Genomic DNA, 20416 nt, shown 5'->3' with positions numbered 1-20416 from the left:
CGAGGGTCTGGGAGAAGCGAGCTAAAGGGGAGGGATTGGTCCGGACCGACGGAGGGCCTTTCCCTACCCAGTCACTTTTCGCGCCCTGTGCCGGGAACTTTCCCCTCTTGCCTTCGCACTCCAGCAAGACGCTCCAGGAGCGGAGTCTTCTGGACCAAGGCGACTTCTTCGGTTTCCTCGTTGCTCTCACCGCTACATTTTGGCCGCATAGTGCCCCTAATAAATGGAATTGTAAAGTCGCCGGTTTAATTAAATCTATATCTCATTGCAATAGGACTATTTAATGCCCTTACATAAACCTGGAAAAGAACATACTATTAATTTTCTTTATTGCTGAGCTGCCTGCACCCAGGTTCTGCTGACATTCTGTCCCCATCCCCGAAGGCCAAGGGGAGAACTTCCCTTTGATGCTGGCCACAGGGGGACCCGCTTGGGGCTGGACTGGTCCTGCATCCCGGAGGGAGCCCCAGGAAAGAGATGGACATTTTCAATCCTTTGTTCCTGCTGGCGGTCCCTACGATCCCGGATCCACATCTCCCCTGTTTCTTCACGTGAGCCCAGCACCTCACAGAGAAGGCCCCTGCCAGGTCCCCGCCTGGCCTCTACCTCCAGCGCCAGCATTCAGCGGCACACATACCCGGCCCCCCTTCCCCCCCACCCCCCGCCAGCGGGCTGCCTGCAGACCCCGAGGCCAAGGTCACAAACCCAGTCTAGACTCGGCCAGACCCTGTTTGCGCTCCTCGTTTTACCTTGACCTTGGACTCCGACGTCTAGGAAGCCAGTCTTCTAGCCAAGAGCCGGCTCCTCACTCTCTTTGCCGGGCTCCTCCCGCCACCATTATTGTTCTCAACACACAGGGGTTAGCCTGATGATGTTTCAGACCGCTTTCTGTTGTTTGCCTCTTCCTCCGCGCAGCCCAGTCCGCTGCCTCTTTCTGAACGCTGATCCTCGGGGCAGGCTGAAGATCACCAGGATCAGAATGACCTTTCTCCTGCACACACATGCTAAATCAGTCCCCCATGCTCTCTCCATCTTCGACCACCACGCACCTTCCCACTCCCAGCTGGCGGCTCGAAGGCCGAAATCTGAGCGGACCCGCCGCTGGCCTCCGGATAGAAGGGTCTTCTGGGGCTGGTTTGACTTGGCTGGGACGATTGGGTGGCCATGGCCTGCTGCGCAGGCTGACCAGGCAAGCACCCAGCTTTTAGAACCCATGCCAGAGACAGGAAAGCAGCAGAGGCTGGGGCCCCTCTCCCCTCTTCCCCCCCTTCTCCCTCTCCTCTCTCCTCCTGTGTCGGAGAGGGCCTGTGCTGCATGGACCTGGGTCCCCTTTGGGGGAGATGCGCCCTAGAAAGTGGTGACTTCCTGGAGACTCTTAATCTGGCAGAAGAGGTCCAACAAACTGGGAGACAGGGAGGAAAGAGGAGGGGAAATTTGAAAATGTAGTAAGTTGGTCCTAAAATGTTTGTTCTTTGAAATGAGGCCTGGTGTTAGAGCATTAACTGACTCCAGAGTGAAAGAGTATGCCCCAAGAAGGCCATGGGGGCTAGGCTGGGTCTGGGCTCTGTCGGACCTCCTGATCCAGCATCCTGAGCACAGCGCCCATGAGGAAGACCGCTGAGATCTGGCAGCCAAGGGCACCGAAGCCGGAAGCCGAGCGTGGTGCCAGGAGGGTGCCTCTGAGGGAGGGGTCAGCACCGGCTCTCACAACTCTTGCTTTTCTTTGTATACACTGCCCGAATCGGATCGTTGGCTCTCTTTCTTACCGGGGGGGGGGGGGGGGTGCCAGCTCTCCTAAACCGAATCTATCACCCCACACAAACGCACACTTTGCTTTGAAAAATCTCACTCTAAGACTTTGGTTTTTAACGTTCCTTGTGATTTCCAGTCTAGTCTATTGCCCACCCTCACTCCCTTCCTGTTATCCTTTCTCACTGGGAACACCCCAGCATGCCCCCCGCATCCCATGGAGTTCTGATGGGTGTGTTTGGTGTGCTGGAAGAAGACCTCCAGAAAACGAGAAAACCTCAGGCCACAGAGTGGGGAGGGGCGGGTAGGGCAGGGGGCGCGGTGGGAACGTGGCCTTCAGTCGGCATCCAAGCTGCGGTGCGGCGTCGGATTCCCTCCAACCGCGCGAGAGCGGGCCGGCGGGGAGTTCGCCGGAGACGGAGCCAGAGCTCCGCATGCCTTACCCACGCGTTCCCGCCTATTCGCAGCTTTATTTATTTGTTTTAAAATCCCGTTTCTCCTCCACCCTCAGTCCCAAACCCCAATCCAGAGACTTCGGCAGGCACCAGGAGCGGCTTTGGGGCAGGGTTCGGATTGTCCCGCACACATCCTAAGCCTCAGGAAGGTGCCTAGGGACAGCTCTCGCCTCCCAAGACCCCTTAGCGTCGGCCAAATTCAGTGCCCCCTCCTTCCTTTCCCTCCCAGGGGCCTGCCATGGGGGGGGCGTTGCCCTGTCCCTTTAAATCTTCCAGCTCCCTCCTCTTTGCCTCTTCTGGCGGCCAATCAGCAGAGCCCTCTTCCCTTTCTCCACGCCCCCTCGCAGGGAGGGAATCCCGGGAGACCAGGACTGGGCATCACGTGCACGGAGCGCGTCACGTGGACGCCCCAGGGGTGCCGAGGGGAGGCGGGCGGGAGCCGGCGGATTTCTTAATGAAGCGTCTCCGCATGCGTAGAGGAACCGAGGGAGGGAGGGAGGTGGCAGCACCCGTAGCAAGAGGAGGAGGAGGAGGCGGCGAAGGAGAAGGAGGAGGAGGCGGCGGCGAAGGAGGGAGGGGTGGAGAGGGTAGGGAGGAGGGATGGGGGGGAGGGGAAAAGCGAGCGAGGTGTCTCCCTAGCTCGCTGCCTCTGGCGAGTGGAGTTTTTAAAAAGCTTCAGCAGATCATGTCATGACGACTTCGCTGCTCCTGCACCCGCGCTGGCCGGAGAGCCTTATGTACGTCTATGAGGACAGCGCGGCGGAGAGCGGCGGCGGCGGCGGCGGCGCGGGCGCGGGCGCGGGGGGCGGCTGCAGCGGAGCGAGCCCCGGCAAAGCCCCCAGCATGGACGGGCTGGGCAGCAGCTGCCCAGCCAGTCACTGCCGCGACCTGCTCCCGCACCCGGTGCTCGGCCGCCCGCCGGCGCCTCTGGGCGCCCCGCAGGGCGCCGTCTACACGGACATCCCTACCCCAGAGGCTGCGCGCCAGTGCGCCCCGCCGCCGCCGGCGCCCCCCACCTCGTCCAGCGCCACCCTGGGCTATGGCTACCCGTTCGGGGGCAGCTACTACGGCTGCCGCCTGTCGCACAACGTGAACCTGCAGCAGAAGCCGTGCGCCTACCACCCGGGCGACAAGTACCCGGAGCCGTCGGGCGCCCTGCCAGGGGACGACCTGTCCTCCAGGGCCAAGGAGTTCGCCTTCTACCCCAGCTTCGCCAGCTCCTACCAGGCGATGCCCGGCTACCTGGACGTGTCAGTGGTTCCCGGGATCAGCGGGCACCCAGAGCCGCGTCACGACGCGCTCATCCCCGTCGAAGGCTACCAGCACTGGGCTCTCTCCAACGGCTGGGACAGTCAGGTGTACTGCTCCAAGGAACAGTCCCAGTCCGCCCACCTCTGGAAGTCTCCCTTCCCAGGTAAGGCCGGGGCCGGCCGCCGCCGCCGGGCGACCCCTCCCCGCTCTGCCTGTCCCGGCCCCCCCCCCCCCCCGCGCCCCAGCCACCCCCGCCGTCTGGCCCTGGCGCGCCCGCCCGCTCTGCTGGGTTGCCGCGGGAGCCGGCCGGGCGAGCTGCGCTGAGGAATGCGCTGGGGAAGAAATCTGCTCCGACACGTTCCCCGGAGCTGCCGGCCGGGGGTGAAGCAATCACAGGCGCCGGGGCCGCCTGCTCGGCTCGGCTCCGGAGCTCGCCACCTCCTCCCCCTGCTGGCTCCAGCCTCTCGCTGGGATCTGGGTCCCCCAGAGGCGGCTTCCAGCAAGAATGGGGATGGGGTGGGCCCTGGGTGCCTTGCCATCCACGATCTTCGGGACAAATGCTCAACCCACTGAATTTTTTATTGAAAAAAAAAAAGAATCCCCATCACTCGTTTGCCTGTATTTTCTTCAGGATTGCTCAGAGACTGGACAGTTCATTTTAAGCAGTCTAATTTTGCCAGGATCTGCTGAAATGTAATGTGTTTCCTTTTTTCTTGACTTATTTTTAAAAATTGGTCGCAAATTTTCCTGATTATGGACGGAACATTTGAGCTTAAAAAAAAAAAAAGCTTAGAGAGGGTGTGGAGAGAAAGGGGTTTGCATCCCTCCCCGGATATAAAATATTTTCCTCTCTGGTCCACTGAACTTCACACCAGTATACCATGTCCCCACTGCCAGTTCCTTCAATGAGAACCAGTAATACAGGGAAAGAAGAGAGTGAGGAGGAGAGGTAGGAGGAGAGAGAAAGGTCCAGTCCGGGGACCCTTCAGTCTTAGTCTTCTGTGACTCTCTACAGGAAGATTCCTCCCTCTTCTGTTGATGCCATATTTGAATAGGAGATGAGAAAGGCCAGTCAGATATCTCCCAAAGACTGTCAGAAGTGTCCACTCTGGACTGTGAGAGAAATCAAGATTTGGGCTTGAGCGAATTGGGCACTGGAGTTCTCTTCCAGTGTCCACAGGAGTCCTAGGGGGGGTGCTCTGAGCAGTCACAGATGTCTCCCTCGCTGTGCTTTCTAGACACACACACTGCTCCACATACTGGGCTGGGGACATTTTCATTGCCAAGTTTAGACCCCAAGCCCTCTTCTGGGTGGGCCTGAAATTCCTCTGCATCCGGGATTAGGAATGAAGATAGCTAGCACACACATACACACACACTAAAAGGAGAGAGCGCGCACAGAAGGTTGTTAGAGTGTAAATAACATCTTGTAAATATATCTAAAATGACTTGTAAATATTACAAAGTACTACACGATTCAATACCAGGGTAGGACCCACATTGGGCACCCCATTTCTGACAGCCAGGAGATGCAAGTATGATAGGATTTTATCACCTCCGCTGCATGCAGTATTTTAGCATAATATAATTTCTGTTATAATAACCTGGTGTGAGGCACCTAATAACACATATCTAGATGATAGTTAATTCGTATGCAGGCCGACAGTGATGCATTATTGAGAGATGATCCTTTAACTCCCCATCTCACCCAAATGGAAAGCACCTTAGGTGATTGGGGATACAGCAGAAATTCCTGGAACAGTTGTAGAGCTATGTCAAGGAGTCTAGGAACAAGGTACAGGTGCCCACTGTGGATGGGGCAAGCCAGACTTAGAGCAATGAACGAAGAAGGAGCGAAGAAGTGTGCTCTGCCATTCTTGTGTGCCTATGGAATGGGGTGGGAGTGAAGAATCAAGAGAAGCTCAGAAAGATCCTGGAGCAAAATAAACATTTCAGAGTACACACCACCACCACCCCTGGGGAGGGGGGGAATCTTCTAAAATACAAATGCCTTCTCATCACAGCCTCTTCAGGAAAAATGTGCCTGAAAGATAAAAAGACAGCTCAGAAGACATTGAATACACATTGAATACCATGGTGTCGAAATGGATAGGCAGCCCAGTGCAGTCTCTGCAGTTAGGTCTTCGCACCTCGCCTGGTGGAAACAACCATGCTGGTGTAGCTCAGGGAGCTCAGAGGTCCAGGCAAGAGGCAGATGAAAAGGAAATTATCTCCAGTCACCCTCCACCTCCCTACCCACACAGCAAGCCTTTAGAAGTAGTGAGATTTCTAGATAACTCTGTCTATGCAATTGTGGTTTGTTAGGCAGCATCTAGGCATAAACACTACTGTCTCTCTTCAGGGCCTCTGGCTCTGAGCAAACTTACCTCTGGCAGTCTAGGCTGGTGTGGGAGATGGAGACAATCATTCAGAAAGATCCAGGTAATTAGGGCCAACATGTATGTGGCTTCTTTTGAGCCCCAATTATACAGACCCTGCCTGGCCTTCTGTGTTGTTGGGTTGTTTCTCTCGGTGATGAGTGTGACTCTTTTTCTTTTTCTTTCTTTCTTTCTTTCTTTCTTTCTTTCTTTCTTTCTTTCTTTCTTTCTTTCTTTCTTTCTTTCTTTCAGGGGGCAAGCCTACATTCCAGGAAAGCGTCAGAAACTGAAAGGGAACTAGAGAGAGGGAGGTGGTAGAAGGAACAACAGTGGGTCCTTTGAGTCTTTCTGACAAGCCCTACTGACAAGCCCGCTGTTGGGTTCGATTTGGGTTGGTTAAGAAGAGCAGATAGTACTCCTCACCATACCAGAGGAGAACCCTGCTCTCTTTGGAGGCCAGGGCCAAGTTATGGAGTTGGCAGTCAAGAGCAGGTGAGCAATGGAGCATAGAAGCCCCTCAACCCCAAGAGAAAGCTGCAGAAGGAGAGCATTGATCTGATTTTCATTCTATTACCCAAGATGTCTTGTAGGTTTCCAGGTATGAAGTGGTTTGTACTCTGGAGGAAAACTAGGGAAGGGTGGATTGGAAAATTAATAACCAAGTTCCCACTCACTTTAAGCAGTGTGCACACAACTCTTAGACTAAGCAACCCCATGTTCCCATGTCTGCAGATGCACTTCCTTCCCAAACAAGGCAACAGACCATCAAAAGGGGCTTCTTGAGAAGAAGAGACTGGAGCTGTTTCCACAGGAGGTCAAACCAACCATCAGTTTGGTCTGGCCCATGAGAAATGGCCAAATGCATCCTCGACTTTCTATAAAGAGAGATAACTAGCTTAGACCAGTTGTGTATTTTAAATTGATTTTTAGGATTGTGTCAGTTAAACCTCATTTAAAATTTAGATTGGTATTCAGGGACCCAAAATTGGTTAGGTAATTATGAGACTTTGCAGAAAGTGGGATAAAAGCATTAGGGACAATTATCTGAGTAATGAGGAAACCCAAGCCCACTTTTATCCTTCTTAATCCTGAAGGGAAAAGAGGTGTTTAAAACTGGGTTGTATTAGATCACTTTTTCCCCTTTGAAAAGTTGCTGTAGCTTTATGCTTACAGTAAAAAAATATGGGTTTAAAAATCTGATTCTGCCATTTTGGTTACTTTGCCCATTTTGAACCTCAGATTCTAGTTCTTGTGCAATAGGTTTAATAAAATAAATATAAAGAAATCTTCTGAAGATTAAAAACAAAAACAACACTTCATGGTATCACCATTTACTCTCTTGTATTTTTGTTATTTTATTTTATTTACCCTCTTGGGATATTTTTTTAACCCTCTTGGTTTTTCTCTCATCCTCAGAACATTACTTTTCTGAATCATGCCTCGATCTAGAAATCACAACACATTTGAGAATGCAGACATCTTTTAAAATTATCTTGTAAAACAAAGTTTATTTTTAACCTACAGAATCTGAGCTGTTCAAGTGAAGTTATTTTTGTTTTTCAGATTCAAACAAACAAACAATTTCCCTGGGAAGCTGTCTTTGTGAAGACAGTCAAGCCAAGACACGGACCCACCCACCCCACCCCTGTACACACACTCCCACCCTGTCCATGTTCTTCTGACCCTCACCCCCTCCATTTTGATTCTGGCCATGGCCCTCCCCATCCTGAATAAGCATGGGTCCCTGGAAAAGCAAACCCAATGGTAAAGGATGTAGGGAAGGTGTTTTGTGAGGATGGAGTTTCAGGAAGCGCTTTGTGTCTTACCTGTGAGCTGTGTCTATGCCTCCAAAGGACATGAGAATGAAGGGGAAATCCCAAAGATCCAGCCCTTCCTACTAGCGTCCTTCTTGAAAAGTCTAACAATTACATGTGTGGTGGAAGGGAGGGAAACGGGAGTGCATGATTCAAATAGTCTCCCTAATTCCCCGTTTACCAGCCAAAGTGTTGCTATGACCTTTTATTAACAAGGGAAAAAGGGTGGAGGGAAGCATTTCAATGACTTTTTAAAGATCTTATGAAATTTTCAGGGACCTAAAGAAAGGAGAGATTGGACCTGTAGTGGTTGGGATAACAGTATTGTCAGGGCTTAGGAATCTGGTCACTATATGGAGGTGGAGGCAGTTACTTCAGCCTGGAAGGAAGAGGGGGTTGGTGTAGAGTTTCTTCTGTTCTAATGAAGGGCCATTTGTAAGATCACTGAAGGGAGGGACCCATTATTATTATTCATTTGAAGACTGGGGGAACGGGGTGCAGTAGGAAGACCCTGGAGGATGGATCCCCGCCTTGGAAGAATATGTGTGGATCCCCTTAATGTGGGTATTGTTAGGTGTCTCTCAACAAACACCAGGTCCTATCTATAGCGAATTGAATGTGAATGACTTCTAAGTAGGCTGACTTCACAGGAACACTTGGCTTAGCAGCAGTGGTCAGGCCTTAGATCCTAGTTCAGATCTGGTGCCCAAAGCACTATGACCCCTCTCCCTGCAACTGCCTCTCTCTCTGCCAGACGTGCCTCTAAACTACTGACAGAACACCTCCACCCTGATAACAAGGGGCAAAGGAGAGTTGATTGTGCTCAGTAGAGAAAGGAATGCTGGTGATCCTGTAGGCATGGGAGGCCAAGGTGGGATGGGGGGAGGGGGGTAAACTCTGCAGAGGGCCAAAGATCCCAGAGCCAGAGAAGATCCTCAAGCAAGAGGACAGTTTACAATATGGATCCCGCATATATTTAAAGGTTCGGTGTGTTTGTTCATCATGGGATTTTTACATTGAGTTTTACTTTTGACGAATTGCATTAAAATAGTATTTACCTTGATTACTGAATGTTTTGCTGCTCTACCCCCACCCTGCGATTTTCCCCAGGGGCGAATGGAATGCTGAAGTTTCACCCTCCTGGTGCCCTTGCCAGTAACAGACTTGCAAAGAATTGTGGGGAGGGTCCCCGGGAACTGCTGCAGTCTGGATCCCTCCTACAGCAGCTCCTCCGGGGCAGGGCCAAAGCCCAGGCCCGATCTGAGCCACACCTCGACCTAAAACCCACCCACCCTTTCCTTCCCTCTTAGATGTGGTGCCCCTACAGCCCGAGGTGAGCAGCTATCGGAGGGGACGCAAGAAGCGGGTGCCCTACACCAAGGTGCAGCTGAAGGAACTGGAGAAGGAGTACGCAGCCAGCAAGTTCATCACCAAAGAGAAGCGCCGGCGCATCTCGGCCACCACGAACCTCTCCGAGCGCCAAGTCACCATCTGGTTCCAGAACCGGCGGGTCAAAGAGAAGAAGGTGGTCAGCAAATCGAAAGCACCTCATCTCCACTCCACCTGACTGCCCACCCGCTAGCCCGCCCCATCTATTTATGTCACCGCTTTGTACCATAACCGAACCCATGGAAGGACCCGTCGCCGGTACAGATGAATATTTAATATTAACAATAAAGAGGAACCGTGCTGCCCTGCCAAGGCGAGAGGAGCTAGGCTGTGGCTCCTCTGCCCACTACTTCCCACCCCTGCCCCAACCTCCATCCAGAGGGAACCCACCCTGCCTCCACATTTTCTTCAAAGGGGCATTCAGGTGGACCCAGGTGGGCTCTCAGAAGAAAGTTGTGGGCATCTACTTCCTCTTGCCCTTCCCCTTTGGCTATCAGAAAGCGGGGTGGTGGTGAGAAGGCAGGGTGAAGCTACCCCAAGGGACTGCTTGCCGCTGCTCCCAGGAGAGAGGACCTCTCAAAGCCACAGCCTCCTGGCAGAACGTGGCCAGCTTCTCCTCTTCCTCCTCCTCCTTTTCCGTGCCCCTCCTGCCCTCCTTAAGCGAAATTTCCCAGTGAGGGTTTTTTTCTGTGCACATTTTAAAAGTCACATTCATGTTAATAATCTTTAGGAATCTAGCAGCATGGCTGGAGACCAGGAGACCAGATGGCACATGCACCAGGTGCTCTCACTTTCCTGTGTTTGTCCCAACAAAAGATGGAAGCGCGCGCGCGTGCGCGCGCGCACACACACACACACACCCCTAACCAAGAAGAAGAGCCTTTGACCCCAGCCTCCTCACCCCCTTCTGCTCCCTAAACCAAGAGGGGAAAATCCGAGAAAACTGACACTCCTGCCAGGCTGCTCAATGCCTCTTCCAATATGTCTTCTCTTGTTGCTAAACTCTCATTCTCTTGCCCTCTTTCTCTCTGTAGAAAGGTGGGGGGTCAGGCCAGGTACAGAGGCAGAATTGTTTCCGTGCAAAAGATAAGTGATAGAGAAAGGCCTCCCACATACCACCCTCTGCATGCTCTCTCTCCTCTCCCCTAGTTGCCTCTCCACCGAGGCCTTGGCTCCAGAGAGGTTACTGATTGTCCAGGAGGTTGGAGTAACTCGCCCCCACATTGGCATTCCCCTCCTCAAGGGCCAACTTGGTGCCTGGGGAGGGCCCCTCAGCTCCCCCCCTTCCCACTGGCACATTACAAAACAGTGTTCTTGGAAAAAGTCCATCAGAAGTAGGGTCTCCCTCTCTCTCTCTTTTTTTAATGTTGTGTATCTGTATATAGTATTGTGAAGTCAGAGTGACAATGTACTGAATGCGAAATGGGGGAGAGGAAATCCCACAAACTTGTTTTTAAAATAAAATCTTTTTGTTTTTCTGGCCTTGATTTTCTTGCTCGGATTCCTTCTGAAGTCCACTCCGGGCAGCTTTAAGACACCCTTCTTCAGAATAGGCAGGGAAGATGAGCGTTTAAACACCATCTGAAGCTAGGGAGACCTCTGCCCATGTTTGTTTCATTTGAGATCAATCCCAAGCATCAGGGCATTCAAGCTGTTGACTCTATTAGGAGATGCCTAATTTAAATGTGTGTACCTTGGGAGCCAGAGACTCTGGGAAGACTTCTGCACAGGTGAGTTACAAGAGCAGCCTTTCCCTTTCTGTTAAAAAGGGGAGCTCGGGTCTGGCTCTGTGTGCTGAGAAAATAGCGTCCTGGTTGGGCTACCAAGAGCAGTGTTCCCACAGGGCCCTGAATCTCTCTAGCCAGAAGCAGGACTACGTGGAAAGGGACAGTCTCCTGGAGACAACAGTGAGCTCAGCATTCCCTGACTGCCTCTTTTCCATTAATTTATTCAGGAAAATCTTCTGACTGGTAGGACTCCCAATTCAAGAAGTCAGCCCCACTTTTACTCTGAAGCATCTCCAGGGAATGCCAGTCTTTCAGGCAAGGGGAGCCCATGCAGACTCTCCCACTAATTTGTTTTCCCTGTCGCAGTGAGCCTATCTCCCTATCTGGTGAAGTTAATGAGATCGTTAAATTGTCAGGTTAAGAGACTTTTAAAAAGCAATATAGCCTAAAACAATGTTATCTCAGATTAAATCTTTACTGCAGCGATTTTTATTTATATATAATATTTTTCCTCTCCTGAGACATGGAAAGACTGGAGGTGTCAGGTTGGAAATGAGAGCTTCCGTAATCGATCTCCCTTTGCCTGATGACAGTGGCTTTTACGTTTTCATTTAAATAAATGTTTGTGGAGGTGAAACACACTCACCCCCCCCATCTGAAAGACAAAAGGCCTGGTCTGAAGAGTTTGCTGTCAATGCGGGTTAATTACCAGAGAACCACATATTGGACAGTGGGAGTTTGTAAGAGGAAGAGATGGCTCTTCCAAGGTTGGGGTTCATACTTAAGGTCTCTCTCTTTTCTTTCCCTATCAACCACCCCAACTTCTCCCCAAGACCCTTTGGTGTCCCCTGAGATGAAAAAGGTTGCTGCTTGACCTATAGGTTTGATCAGGAGAAGGAACCCAGTGAGCAAGAGTCCCACTTCCTTGGTACCGGTCCCCACCCCTCTCGATGTAGCAGCACAAGCACATGGGGGAATCCTATGACATGGTACACTTTGGAGACTCCATAGGATGAGAGGGAGTCCAGAGTGCTTGAAGGGACTCCTCCACTTTCGCACATAAATATTTGGTCCTGTGTCCCCTTAGGAAGGGACTCAAGTGGAGCCCTGGAGAAGGGGGCCATGGCAAAGAAACCAGCTTGTGTGGGATCCTTGGGAGTGCATGAAGACACCTGTGATCCAAACAAGAACTGCAGGCCTTTGAGCTCCTGTGCTGGTGGTCAGAATCCTCCCACCCGACTAAATGTGCCTACATTGATTTGCGAGGATGACCTTGCCTGGATGAACTTTGAATTTTAGCTTGTGGCTAAAAGAGGGTGGGGGGGGCAATTGTGCTGGGAGAGGACTCTCGTGTCAGTGTGCATGTGTGTTCTGGTTCTGAGGAGGCAAAGTCAGGAAGTATTTTCTGATTGTCTCAATTCTCTTCTCCCTAGTTCTTGGGATCCTCTTTGGGGAACTCAGTGAGTCTTCTTATGAAAATGGGAGGGGGCAGCCAAAGAGAGCATCCCCCACCTTTCTTGCTACCGCGTGTGCCACCAGCAGACACTCTTATCTCCCTGGGTGTGCTTTCTCCTCTGTCCTGACAACTGGGAAAAAGATTTTCCCTCCAGGGAGGCCAGCCTCCCTGCAGCATCTGAGGGTGTGCACATCTGAGGGTGTGGAGGGGCAGGAGGTCTGAGGGGTTGTACACCCTGACAGAGGCTTTGCCTGGAAACAGAGAACCTACCCCAGCCCCACAACCAGGAATCAATCCAGGGGACCCCCCATGGGCTTGGGACTTCACACGATTCCCCATTGGGAGGTCCAGCTGCCACTAGATCAGTTCTGGAGCCTGGGGGCAAAACCGTTCCCCTCCAGCATTTCAGTCTCAGCCTTTCAGCTGGTAGTCCCAAGACACAGCGGGGACCCACCTGAGGGGGCAAGGCGGGCAGTTCTCAGGAGATCCCTCTGCAAGTCTCGGAGACCATCTGCTAGGAGGCGCGTCCAAGTCGGCTGGGTCAGCAGTGCAGAGCCAGCAGACCAGTGTGGGCACAAGGCAGCCATCAGCTCTCTGAGCAGCCCTCCCTTCGGAGCTGGGGACCCTGCAGCAGCCCCCTCTGTAGCACCATCCGGTTCAAAAGAGCACTCTTTCCCCAGGACCTGCCTGCAACCCACCCACCCCCAAGTCCCAAGTGCGCTTTCAGGAGCACTCTGCAGACCTGAACTGGGGGAGGATTGAGGGGCCCAGGGGAGCAAGGGGCTTCTGGGAGGAGGACGGGCCAGTGTCTCTTTGCAACCAACCAGGCTTCTCCTCTTTTAGCCTTGACCGTGACTAGGTCTTTCTGACCTTGACATCACTGGGAGTATACGGAGGGGGGGGGAGGGTAGAAAAGGCCTTGATCTTCCAGTGGCCAGCGCAGAGGAGGGCCGCTCACCCCCTCCATGCGCCTTTCCCCTTCCCGCCAGAGCCCGCCGCCCTCTGTTTACACACAGAGGAGGTGTCGTCGCCAGTCTAGACAGGGGCGCTAATAACGCCCATAAAAGGCAGCCTCGCCAGAGATGCTCTGCGACTCAGCTCCCACTCCCCTGCCGCTGGCCGCTCCCTCCGCCTCCCCCGCCCCGCCCTCCACCGATACCTCGGCTGGGCCTGAGGGCGGCGGTGGAAAGGGAGGACCAAGAGGGTTTTCCGAGGCTAAGAACACCCCACCTCTCACCCTTCTGAACCTCCCTCATCTCCAAAGGTAAGTGGACTTGTTTCTTTTCCAGGACCACCGCCCTTCAGGTCCACAGCCCACACACGCTGATACAATCCGAATGCACGACCTCAGCCCCAAACTGGAGGCCTGGATTTGGGGAGTAGCTGGGTTGCTAGGCTGAACAGACCTCAGGTCTCCCCAGACCTGGCCTGGACCAGAGGCCATGGTCAGGCCTATGGGCCAGACAGTAGGGTGAAAGCCCTCCAGGGAGGCCCACTCTCCACCCAGCTTCAAGGCCCTCCAAGAGGACCAGGTCCTGGCTTCAGAGATTCATACCCAGCTGGAGGCTGTGGGTGTGGCACTTGAGGTTTTGTGTTTGTATATGTTGTTTTTTTTTTTTAACTTGGTCCCCACACCTTGCCAAACAGCGAGTAATTCACTAGGCGAGGAGATCCTCTGCTGGTGGAGGGGGGAAATGTCAGAGCCCGAGAACGACTTAACTGTTAGTGCGCTGAAAGGCAGAGAAAATGGACAAGATGGCTGGTTTGGGGACCATCAGGTGAGAATGGAGAGGTGGTCTCCCAGAGGAGCCGGTCTGAGAGCCCCCCACCCTGACATCATTCTCAAAGGAGCAGTCAAGCTGAGCTTTCAGGGTGGGTGGGGCCCAGAAGGACGGTGGAGAAATGGAGTTGGTCTCATACAGTTTGCTTGAACCTGCAACTCAACTCGGACTTGGTCCCCTCACCCCCACAGATTGCCCAGTCCTGCCCTTTCCGGTGCCACGGAAGCTGTGAAAGCGGCCTTTGGGGTGGGGAGGGCATGTTTTCTAATCTTCCAAAGTTTTGAGCATCCCCAAGGATTAGGAGCATGGACAGTGGGCCCCTACACAGATGATGATGATGATGAAGCAGTGAGAAAGGAGACAGCATCCCATGCCCTCCGGCAGCCTCTCCAGAACAGGACAAAGGTCCTTTAGGTCCCAGTCCCAAGCTTGAGTTACCCCAAAGGAGGGAGAAAGAAAGGGGTTGGACAGAGGCCCAGACCCAAAGGCCTCTAGGCCACTTCTCATCTCCCCTCCCTGCCTAGCTCCTTCTCAAGTCCCAGGTGGTGGTGGGAGGTGGGGGTATGCACTTGACCTGCCTCATTTGCATATGCAGCCCAGCCGCTTTCTGCAAATTAGACACTGACCTTGAGCTGCACCACCCGCCGTGACCTCCCCACAGCTCAGGGAAAAGCCGGGAATAATTCTGACCTGGAGTCGGCCAGGTAGCTGGAACTCCGCTGTGCACAGCAGCCCGGTGGCCCAACCATCCCTTTGCAGCCACCCAGGCCAGACGGACTACTGGGGAGGCCTGGAGGAAAAAGGAGAGATAGAGACCCACAGAGAAGGTGCAGAGGTGGTTGGTGGTGCGGCACCCAGCTGATAGTGGACGCGCTGAAAGAGGCAGACTGCACAGGTCGTCCAAGAAAGCCTTGGACCACATCTTTGCCTTCCGTTTTAATTAACCCCAATTAATGAGCAGGGCATGGTTGAGTTGGGCCAGCTGCAGCGGGCTCCGTGGTCCAGGGACCGACCGACTAGCGGACCCCTCTAGCCGTGTGATTTGATGAATGCACGCGAGAGCGTGGAAGCAGGCAGCGCCGTGGCTCTCGGTTCCCGAGCCGTTGCTTGTGCACAGCGAGGTGCAGGCGGATTCATTCCTGGTGAGCGCAGCTGCCCAGAGCTTGGGGCCGCAAGTCCAGCTCAGCCTTCCAAGCCCCAACCAGCTCCCGCAGAGGTTGGATTTGGGTTTGACGCTTTGCACCCGAGCCTCCCGCCGGCCCCAGGGACCCAGGCCGGGAGCGGCGCTCTGGGACCTGTCTCCCCAACCCGGTCCAAAGGGGGTGGGGTGGGGGCTGAGCAGCTGAGCGGCGTCGACAGGTAGCTCAAAAGCGGACAGAACTGTGAGGGTGCTCAGAAAGGCAGGGCTCTTCAATTGTCCGGGTCCTCCCCAGGATCTTGGAAGCCTATCCGCTCACAGTCGAGACCGGAACACTGGGTTTGCTGAGTTTCTCCCTGAAAGGATTCTCTGCCTGGAGAGAAGAGGGTTTGGGAGACATGACCGCCTCTGACGTTGCTTATCCGACTCCAAAAAGATGTACCTCTGGGAGCAGGAGGCCCTCAGCCCAGGCTCCTTCCCCCCGGTGGTGCAGCTGCCGCCCTGTGGCCGAGGCTCTGCGCGCCCAGAGGCCTGATCCAGAAGGGCAGCGAGCAGAGCTCCAGGCTGAGGTCTGTCAACAACAGAGGGATGGATGGGCAGAAGCTGAGACCCTTCTCCTTGGGTCCCCTTTGCAGGATATTGGGGGTCATATTGGAGAATAACAGGGTGTAAAGAGAATGCCCTTTCTTCACCCCACCCTAAACGCTAGAGATGGGTAGGCGTCCTTTTTGCATCAACAATAGCGGTGGCGGCGGAGCGGCGAGGCCGGGAGATACTGGGCGGAGAGCTAGCCGCCCGCCGGCCTTTGGTGTTCGCGTTCGAATTGAAAACTGTAACAATATGAACTGTCACACCCTGTTTCTCTTTATGACTGAAAGAACCCCCCAAATACATTTTTTGGGGAAAACAACATTCTCCGTGGAATTCATTTGTGCGTCTTGCAAAGGGGGCCTGACTAAATCCGATGTTGGAAATGTTGAGGGATGCTTCTCGCCGCAGCCGCGATGTCCCTTAATCAATTAGGCTCCAAGAGGCCAACGCAGGCCGGGTCTCCAGGCCGCTCCCCGGCGTCCCTGGGTCTCTCAGCAAGGACCTCCTGCGAAGGTGTCTTCGTGGGGCTGGCATCCCAGCTCTTGGCCTCGGTTCGGTCAAGTGGGCCAGACCTGGGGCGGACTAGGGTGGGAAGGACCCTGCCGGAGAGCCAGGCGGACCCTGGAGGGGAAGGGGAACCGGCCAAGCTGAGCGAGGGGCGGTCGCTGCCCTGGGAGACGCAGAACTGCTGCTGCAGGGGCTGAGCTGGCGGCGCTGGGAGCTCGGGGGGCACACGTTTCTGTCCCAGTAAAAAGCTGTGATTTGGGTATGATTTCGCCCTGGGAGCAGTGGAATTCGAAGAATCTGTGTCTCTCTGAGTTGCGTCCTGCCGAGGAAAGAGGGGAGGGGAGGGGGTGTTGTGAGCCTCTTCCCCGCTTAGGTCTGCTTTCCTGCAGCCTTGGTTGAATCTGAGTTAAAACTCACCTCTGAGAGTTTCTTTCTCTGTCAATCTCTGGGATTTTCTCATCTCCCCAATTTTCTCTACTGAGCTCTTGTTTGTGTTCATTAGGAACCCCAGAGAGTCACCTCAAAACCCAGGGTTGTGTCTCTTGGACCCCAAACACCTACTTTGGGAAGGTTGAGTTGGGTTTGTCAGTTTAATGTGCTTGGCTCTGTCGGTGGACCTAGTTAAAATCGGGTTGGGTTTTCTGCAGTTGTAGCTGAAGCCCTCCAATGGCCAGCGGTGGGCTCTCCGCCTTCCCCAGGAGCAGATGGGGTAGGCCCCGTAAATATAATTTTACACCCCCAACAAGACCATCCTCCCAGGCAAAGAAGGGGCTTTCCCTCACTGGAAGCCCACCTCACACATAGCTGCTATCTTGGGGTGGCAGACTGCTGTTTTCTGAGTTTGGGGTGTCCCCTCCATAGTGAGAATCAAAAGCCTCTCCCACCAGACTGGGGCACTCAGACCCCATCGGACACCCCTCAGCCAGCCAGAGCACCAAAGAGTCCCCAGATTTCCAGTTAGTTGCCTTATGCAGGTCCGCTAGAGCTGGGCACTGCCTTTTCTGTTTCTTCCTCTCCTTGTCCCTTCTCTCACGGTGAGGTGAGAAAGTGTTGGCCATTACCAATTATCCCTCCCTGAGTCCATGCAGAGGGAGACCCCAAGCGTTTCCCCAAATTCCCAAGGAGGAGAAGAAGCTGGCACTGAAGAGTGGAGCAGCAGCAGCGGCAGAGCTGGGAGAGACAGCCGCAGGGAAACCTGTCCTTAACCCCGCTTTGCCTCTGCTGTAAATAAACCCCGAGCCAAAGGGCTCATCCGTCTCCTTAAACAGCCAGTAAACTTTATATGACACAATATCTAATAGTAATTTATTGGGGAGATATTGTAAATTCCAACGGTTTTAGTTAATAAAGGAGCTAATTAAAGAGGGATGGGCTGTGCTGGCCCAGCTGTTGGCTACAAGATAATACATCTGGAGGGGGTAGGGGGATAGGAAAAGCGGGTGTGGGTGCAGGGGTAAGGCTGTGAGGGCATTTGGGGTTTGACTCTCCCCCCCCTTTATCTTGCTCCATGCTAGGCGATTGCTTCGATCTCTGTCATCCCATTTATATGATTTAAAAAGAAAACAATCACAGAATCCAGCGAATAAACTGTCCCCCCTCCCTGGGCCCTCCTCCCCACCCAGGATTGGGGGGGGGGTTGGAGTTGGCGTCCGGTGAGGAGTGGGGGGGTTCGGTGTCCCCACTCCTCCCCCTGGCGGCGGCGCCCACGTGAGCTCGGCGGCCAATGGGTGGCCGGTGCAGGTTTAACTATGTTTAATGTCAGAGAGCAATAAAGTAGAAGCCGCCGGTCGGGCCCCGCGGAAATGGGCGAGCATAATCTCCTGAATCCCGGGTTTGTGGGGCCACTGGTGAACATCCATACGGGAGACACCTTCTACTTCCCCAACTTCCGGGCGTCCGGGGCGCAGCTGCCCGGGCTGCCTTCGCTCTCGTACCCGCGCCGCGACAACGTGTGCTCGCTGCCCTGGCCGTCGGCGGAGCCTTGCAATGGCTACCCGCAGCCCTACCTCGGCAGCCCGGTGTCGCTCAACCCGCCCTTCGGCCGCACGTGCGAGCTGGCGCGAGTGGAGGACAGCAAGGGCTACTACCGGGAGCCTTGCGCCGAGGGCGGCGGCGGCCTGAAGCGGGAGGAGCGCGGGCGCGACGCGGGCCCGGGGGCCGGTCCTGGGGCTGCCCTGCTGCCCCTTGAGCCGTCGGGGCCGCCCGCGCTCGGCTTCAAGTACGACTACGCGGCGGGGGGCGGCGGCGGCGACGGCGGCGCGGGACCTCCGCACGACCCGCCTTCGTGCCAGTCCCTGGAATCGGACTCCAGCTCGTCCTTGCTCAACGAAGGCAACAAGGGCGCCGGACCCGGCGACCCTGGCAGTTTGGTGTCTCCCTTGAATCCCGGTGGCGGCGGGCTCTCAGCCAGCGGTAAGGACCCGGGCCCACTCCTGAGGAGCATTTGGGATAGGACAGCTTCCCCAGGAGGCCAGGGTGGGACTGCCCTGGGTGACAGACTAAGTGGCTAGCAAGCGGGTCTTTAAAACATCCAGAGGTGGAGGGGAAGAGCCCTATAAACATGTAAATACCCCATAAAAGTACTGGAGAAGTCCTCTTTCTCTCCAGCCTTGGAGGGGGACCTAGGAGATCGTGCTTCTTCAGGAGGGGGCTCCTGGCTGGCACTTTCTCAGGCCTGAGGATGCGGTGGAACCACCTGGTCATGGTTTGCCCAGTAGCCACCCTCCACCTCCAGGGCCTTCTTTATCCACAGCTGTTTTGCTTGTAAGAAATGTCAGGCTCTTTAGCACTGCTCAAGTTCTCTGCAGTGGAGGGACCAGATCACACGTGGAGATGGAGTGAAGGAAGGCGGGTAGAGACTTAGGGCCAGGACGGTGTTGCAGGGGGGTGGGACAAAGGGGGTATGGAGTGAAGGAGGGAGAGTGTGGTGAAGACCAGAGGACTGGTGGGGCTGGGGAAGGGGCACCGGAAGAGACTACCAGATGCCCTGCAAGAGGAGTGAGTGGTTGGGCAGGCAGCCATGGCGACGGAGGCTGGGAAGGGACAGGTCACCCCCTTGGTCCTTTGGCCAACTGTGCGGTTCATCTCCACCCAGGCGCGCCCTGGTACCCGATCCACAGCCGGTCTCGGAAGAAGCGCAAGCCCTATTCGAAGTTGCAGCTGGCGGAGCTGGAGGGCGAGTTTTTGGTGAATGAGTTCATCACCCGCCAGCGCAGGCGGGAACTCTCAGATCGCTTGAATCTTAGTGACCAGCAGGTCAAGATCTGGTTTCAGAACCGGAGAATGAAAAAGAAAAGACTTCTGTTGAGGGAGCAAGCCCTCTCCTTCTTTTAGGGGACGGTGACGCGGGCGATAGCCCCAGACTGAGTCTGGCCCTGTCAGAGAGCAAGAGGGGGGGGCGCCGCCTGGGACATCACCCACCCCCTGCTTAGAGAGCCAGGCAGGCCCTCCCTGGAAGTTGTCTTGTCTGTTTTGTCCGTGGTTCCTTCTCACACACACCCTGCAGCCCCAGCCAGGTCCCAGAGAAAGGGAAGAAACTCAGCCTGGAGGAGCAGGAGACCACAGTTACAGCGGAGGCAGGGGGCAGGGTGTGTGTGCTGGTTTATTTGAGTCAAGATTGGCCCACTGCTCTGCCCTCTGAGACTCCACAAAGCTGTGACCAGACGGGTCTCCCTTTTCCACTACTTCCCTGGCGAGGTCTCAAATCTTAGCCTGCAAGAGCAGACTAAGCTGGGGACAGCGAAACTGAGAACTCCCCAAACTCCTAGTTGATGGGATAGGTGAGGATACCCCCTAAAGAAAGTGAAAACTCAAGTAGATGGAGGGACAGCGGAGGGGGTTGTGTGTGTCTAGGATCACTCAGAGGACAATAAGAAGTGGAGAACCAGAGAGGAAGTGCAAGTTGAGGCACTGCAGAAGACCGGCAAGGCCCATGTTGGCTAGGACTGGGTCCTTCAGGCCCTGAAGCTGAGCTGATGGAGGCCAGGCTGTGAACAAAGGGATCATCAGCCTTATGGTCCCTTGTGGATGGAATGTCCTGTCCAAAGGTTCTCCGGGTCCCAACCCTCATCTGAGCGCCCTGCCCACCCCAGGACCATGGGCACACAGGTGTGCCTGCCATCCACTCTTCCCACTACCTGAGCCGCTGCCCACCAGAAGTAGCCATCATGAAACTGGGAGC

The 20416-nt window shown here is 54.6% G+C and overlaps 2 protein-coding genes across 2 annotated transcripts; both read left to right on the top strand.

Annotated features, from left to right (window-relative positions):
• Positions 1 to 2834: 2834 nt before the first annotated feature.
• Positions 2835 to 10518, top strand: HOXC13 (homeobox C13). Its single transcript, XM_075552923.1, has 2 exons — positions 2835 to 3618; positions 8958 to 10518. Exons 1-2 carry the CDS (start codon positions 2895 to 2897, stop codon positions 9212 to 9214), a joined length of 981 nt encoding a protein of 326 aa, XP_075409038.1. The 5' UTR covers positions 2835 to 2894; the 3' UTR covers positions 9215 to 10518.
• A 7520-nt stretch (positions 10519 to 18038) lies between these two features.
• HOXC12 (homeobox C12) lies at positions 18039 to 19569 on the top strand. Its single transcript, XM_075552922.1, has 2 exons — positions 18039 to 18648; positions 19331 to 19569. The coding sequence occupies exons 1-2, from the start codon at positions 18039 to 18041 to the stop codon at positions 19567 to 19569; spliced, it is 849 nt and encodes a 282-aa protein (XP_075409037.1).
• The last annotated feature ends 847 nt before the right edge of the window (positions 19570 to 20416 follow it).

Source organism: Tenrec ecaudatus, chromosome 6 (assembly GCF_050624435.1).
Source record: "Tenrec ecaudatus isolate mTenEca1 chromosome 6, mTenEca1.hap1, whole genome shotgun sequence".
Taxonomy (NCBI): Eukaryota; Metazoa; Chordata; class Mammalia; order Afrosoricida; family Tenrecidae; genus Tenrec; species Tenrec ecaudatus.
The sequence above is the reverse complement of the archived record's forward strand: the minus strand, read 5'-3'. Positions and strand labels throughout refer to the sequence as shown.

What these genes read in the sequence shown, in the direction of transcription:
- HOXC13 (XM_075552923.1), top strand. Translation starts at nt 2,895, where the DNA reads ATGACGACTTCGCTGCTCCTGCACCCGCGCTGGCCGGAGAGCCTTATG. An exon ending in CTGGAAGTCTCCCTTCCCAG is followed by an intron (nt 3,619 to 8,957) that starts GTAAGGCCGGGG and finishes CTTCCCTCTTAG; the next exon opens with ATGTGGTGCCCCTACAGCCC.
- HOXC12 (XM_075552922.1), top strand. Translation starts at nt 18,039, where the DNA reads ATGGGCGAGCATAATCTCCTGAATCCCGGGTTTGTGGGGCCACTGGTG. An exon ending in CGGCGGGCTCTCAGCCAGCG is followed by an intron (nt 18,649 to 19,330) that starts GTAAGGACCCGG and finishes ATCTCCACCCAG; the next exon opens with GCGCGCCCTGGTACCCGATC.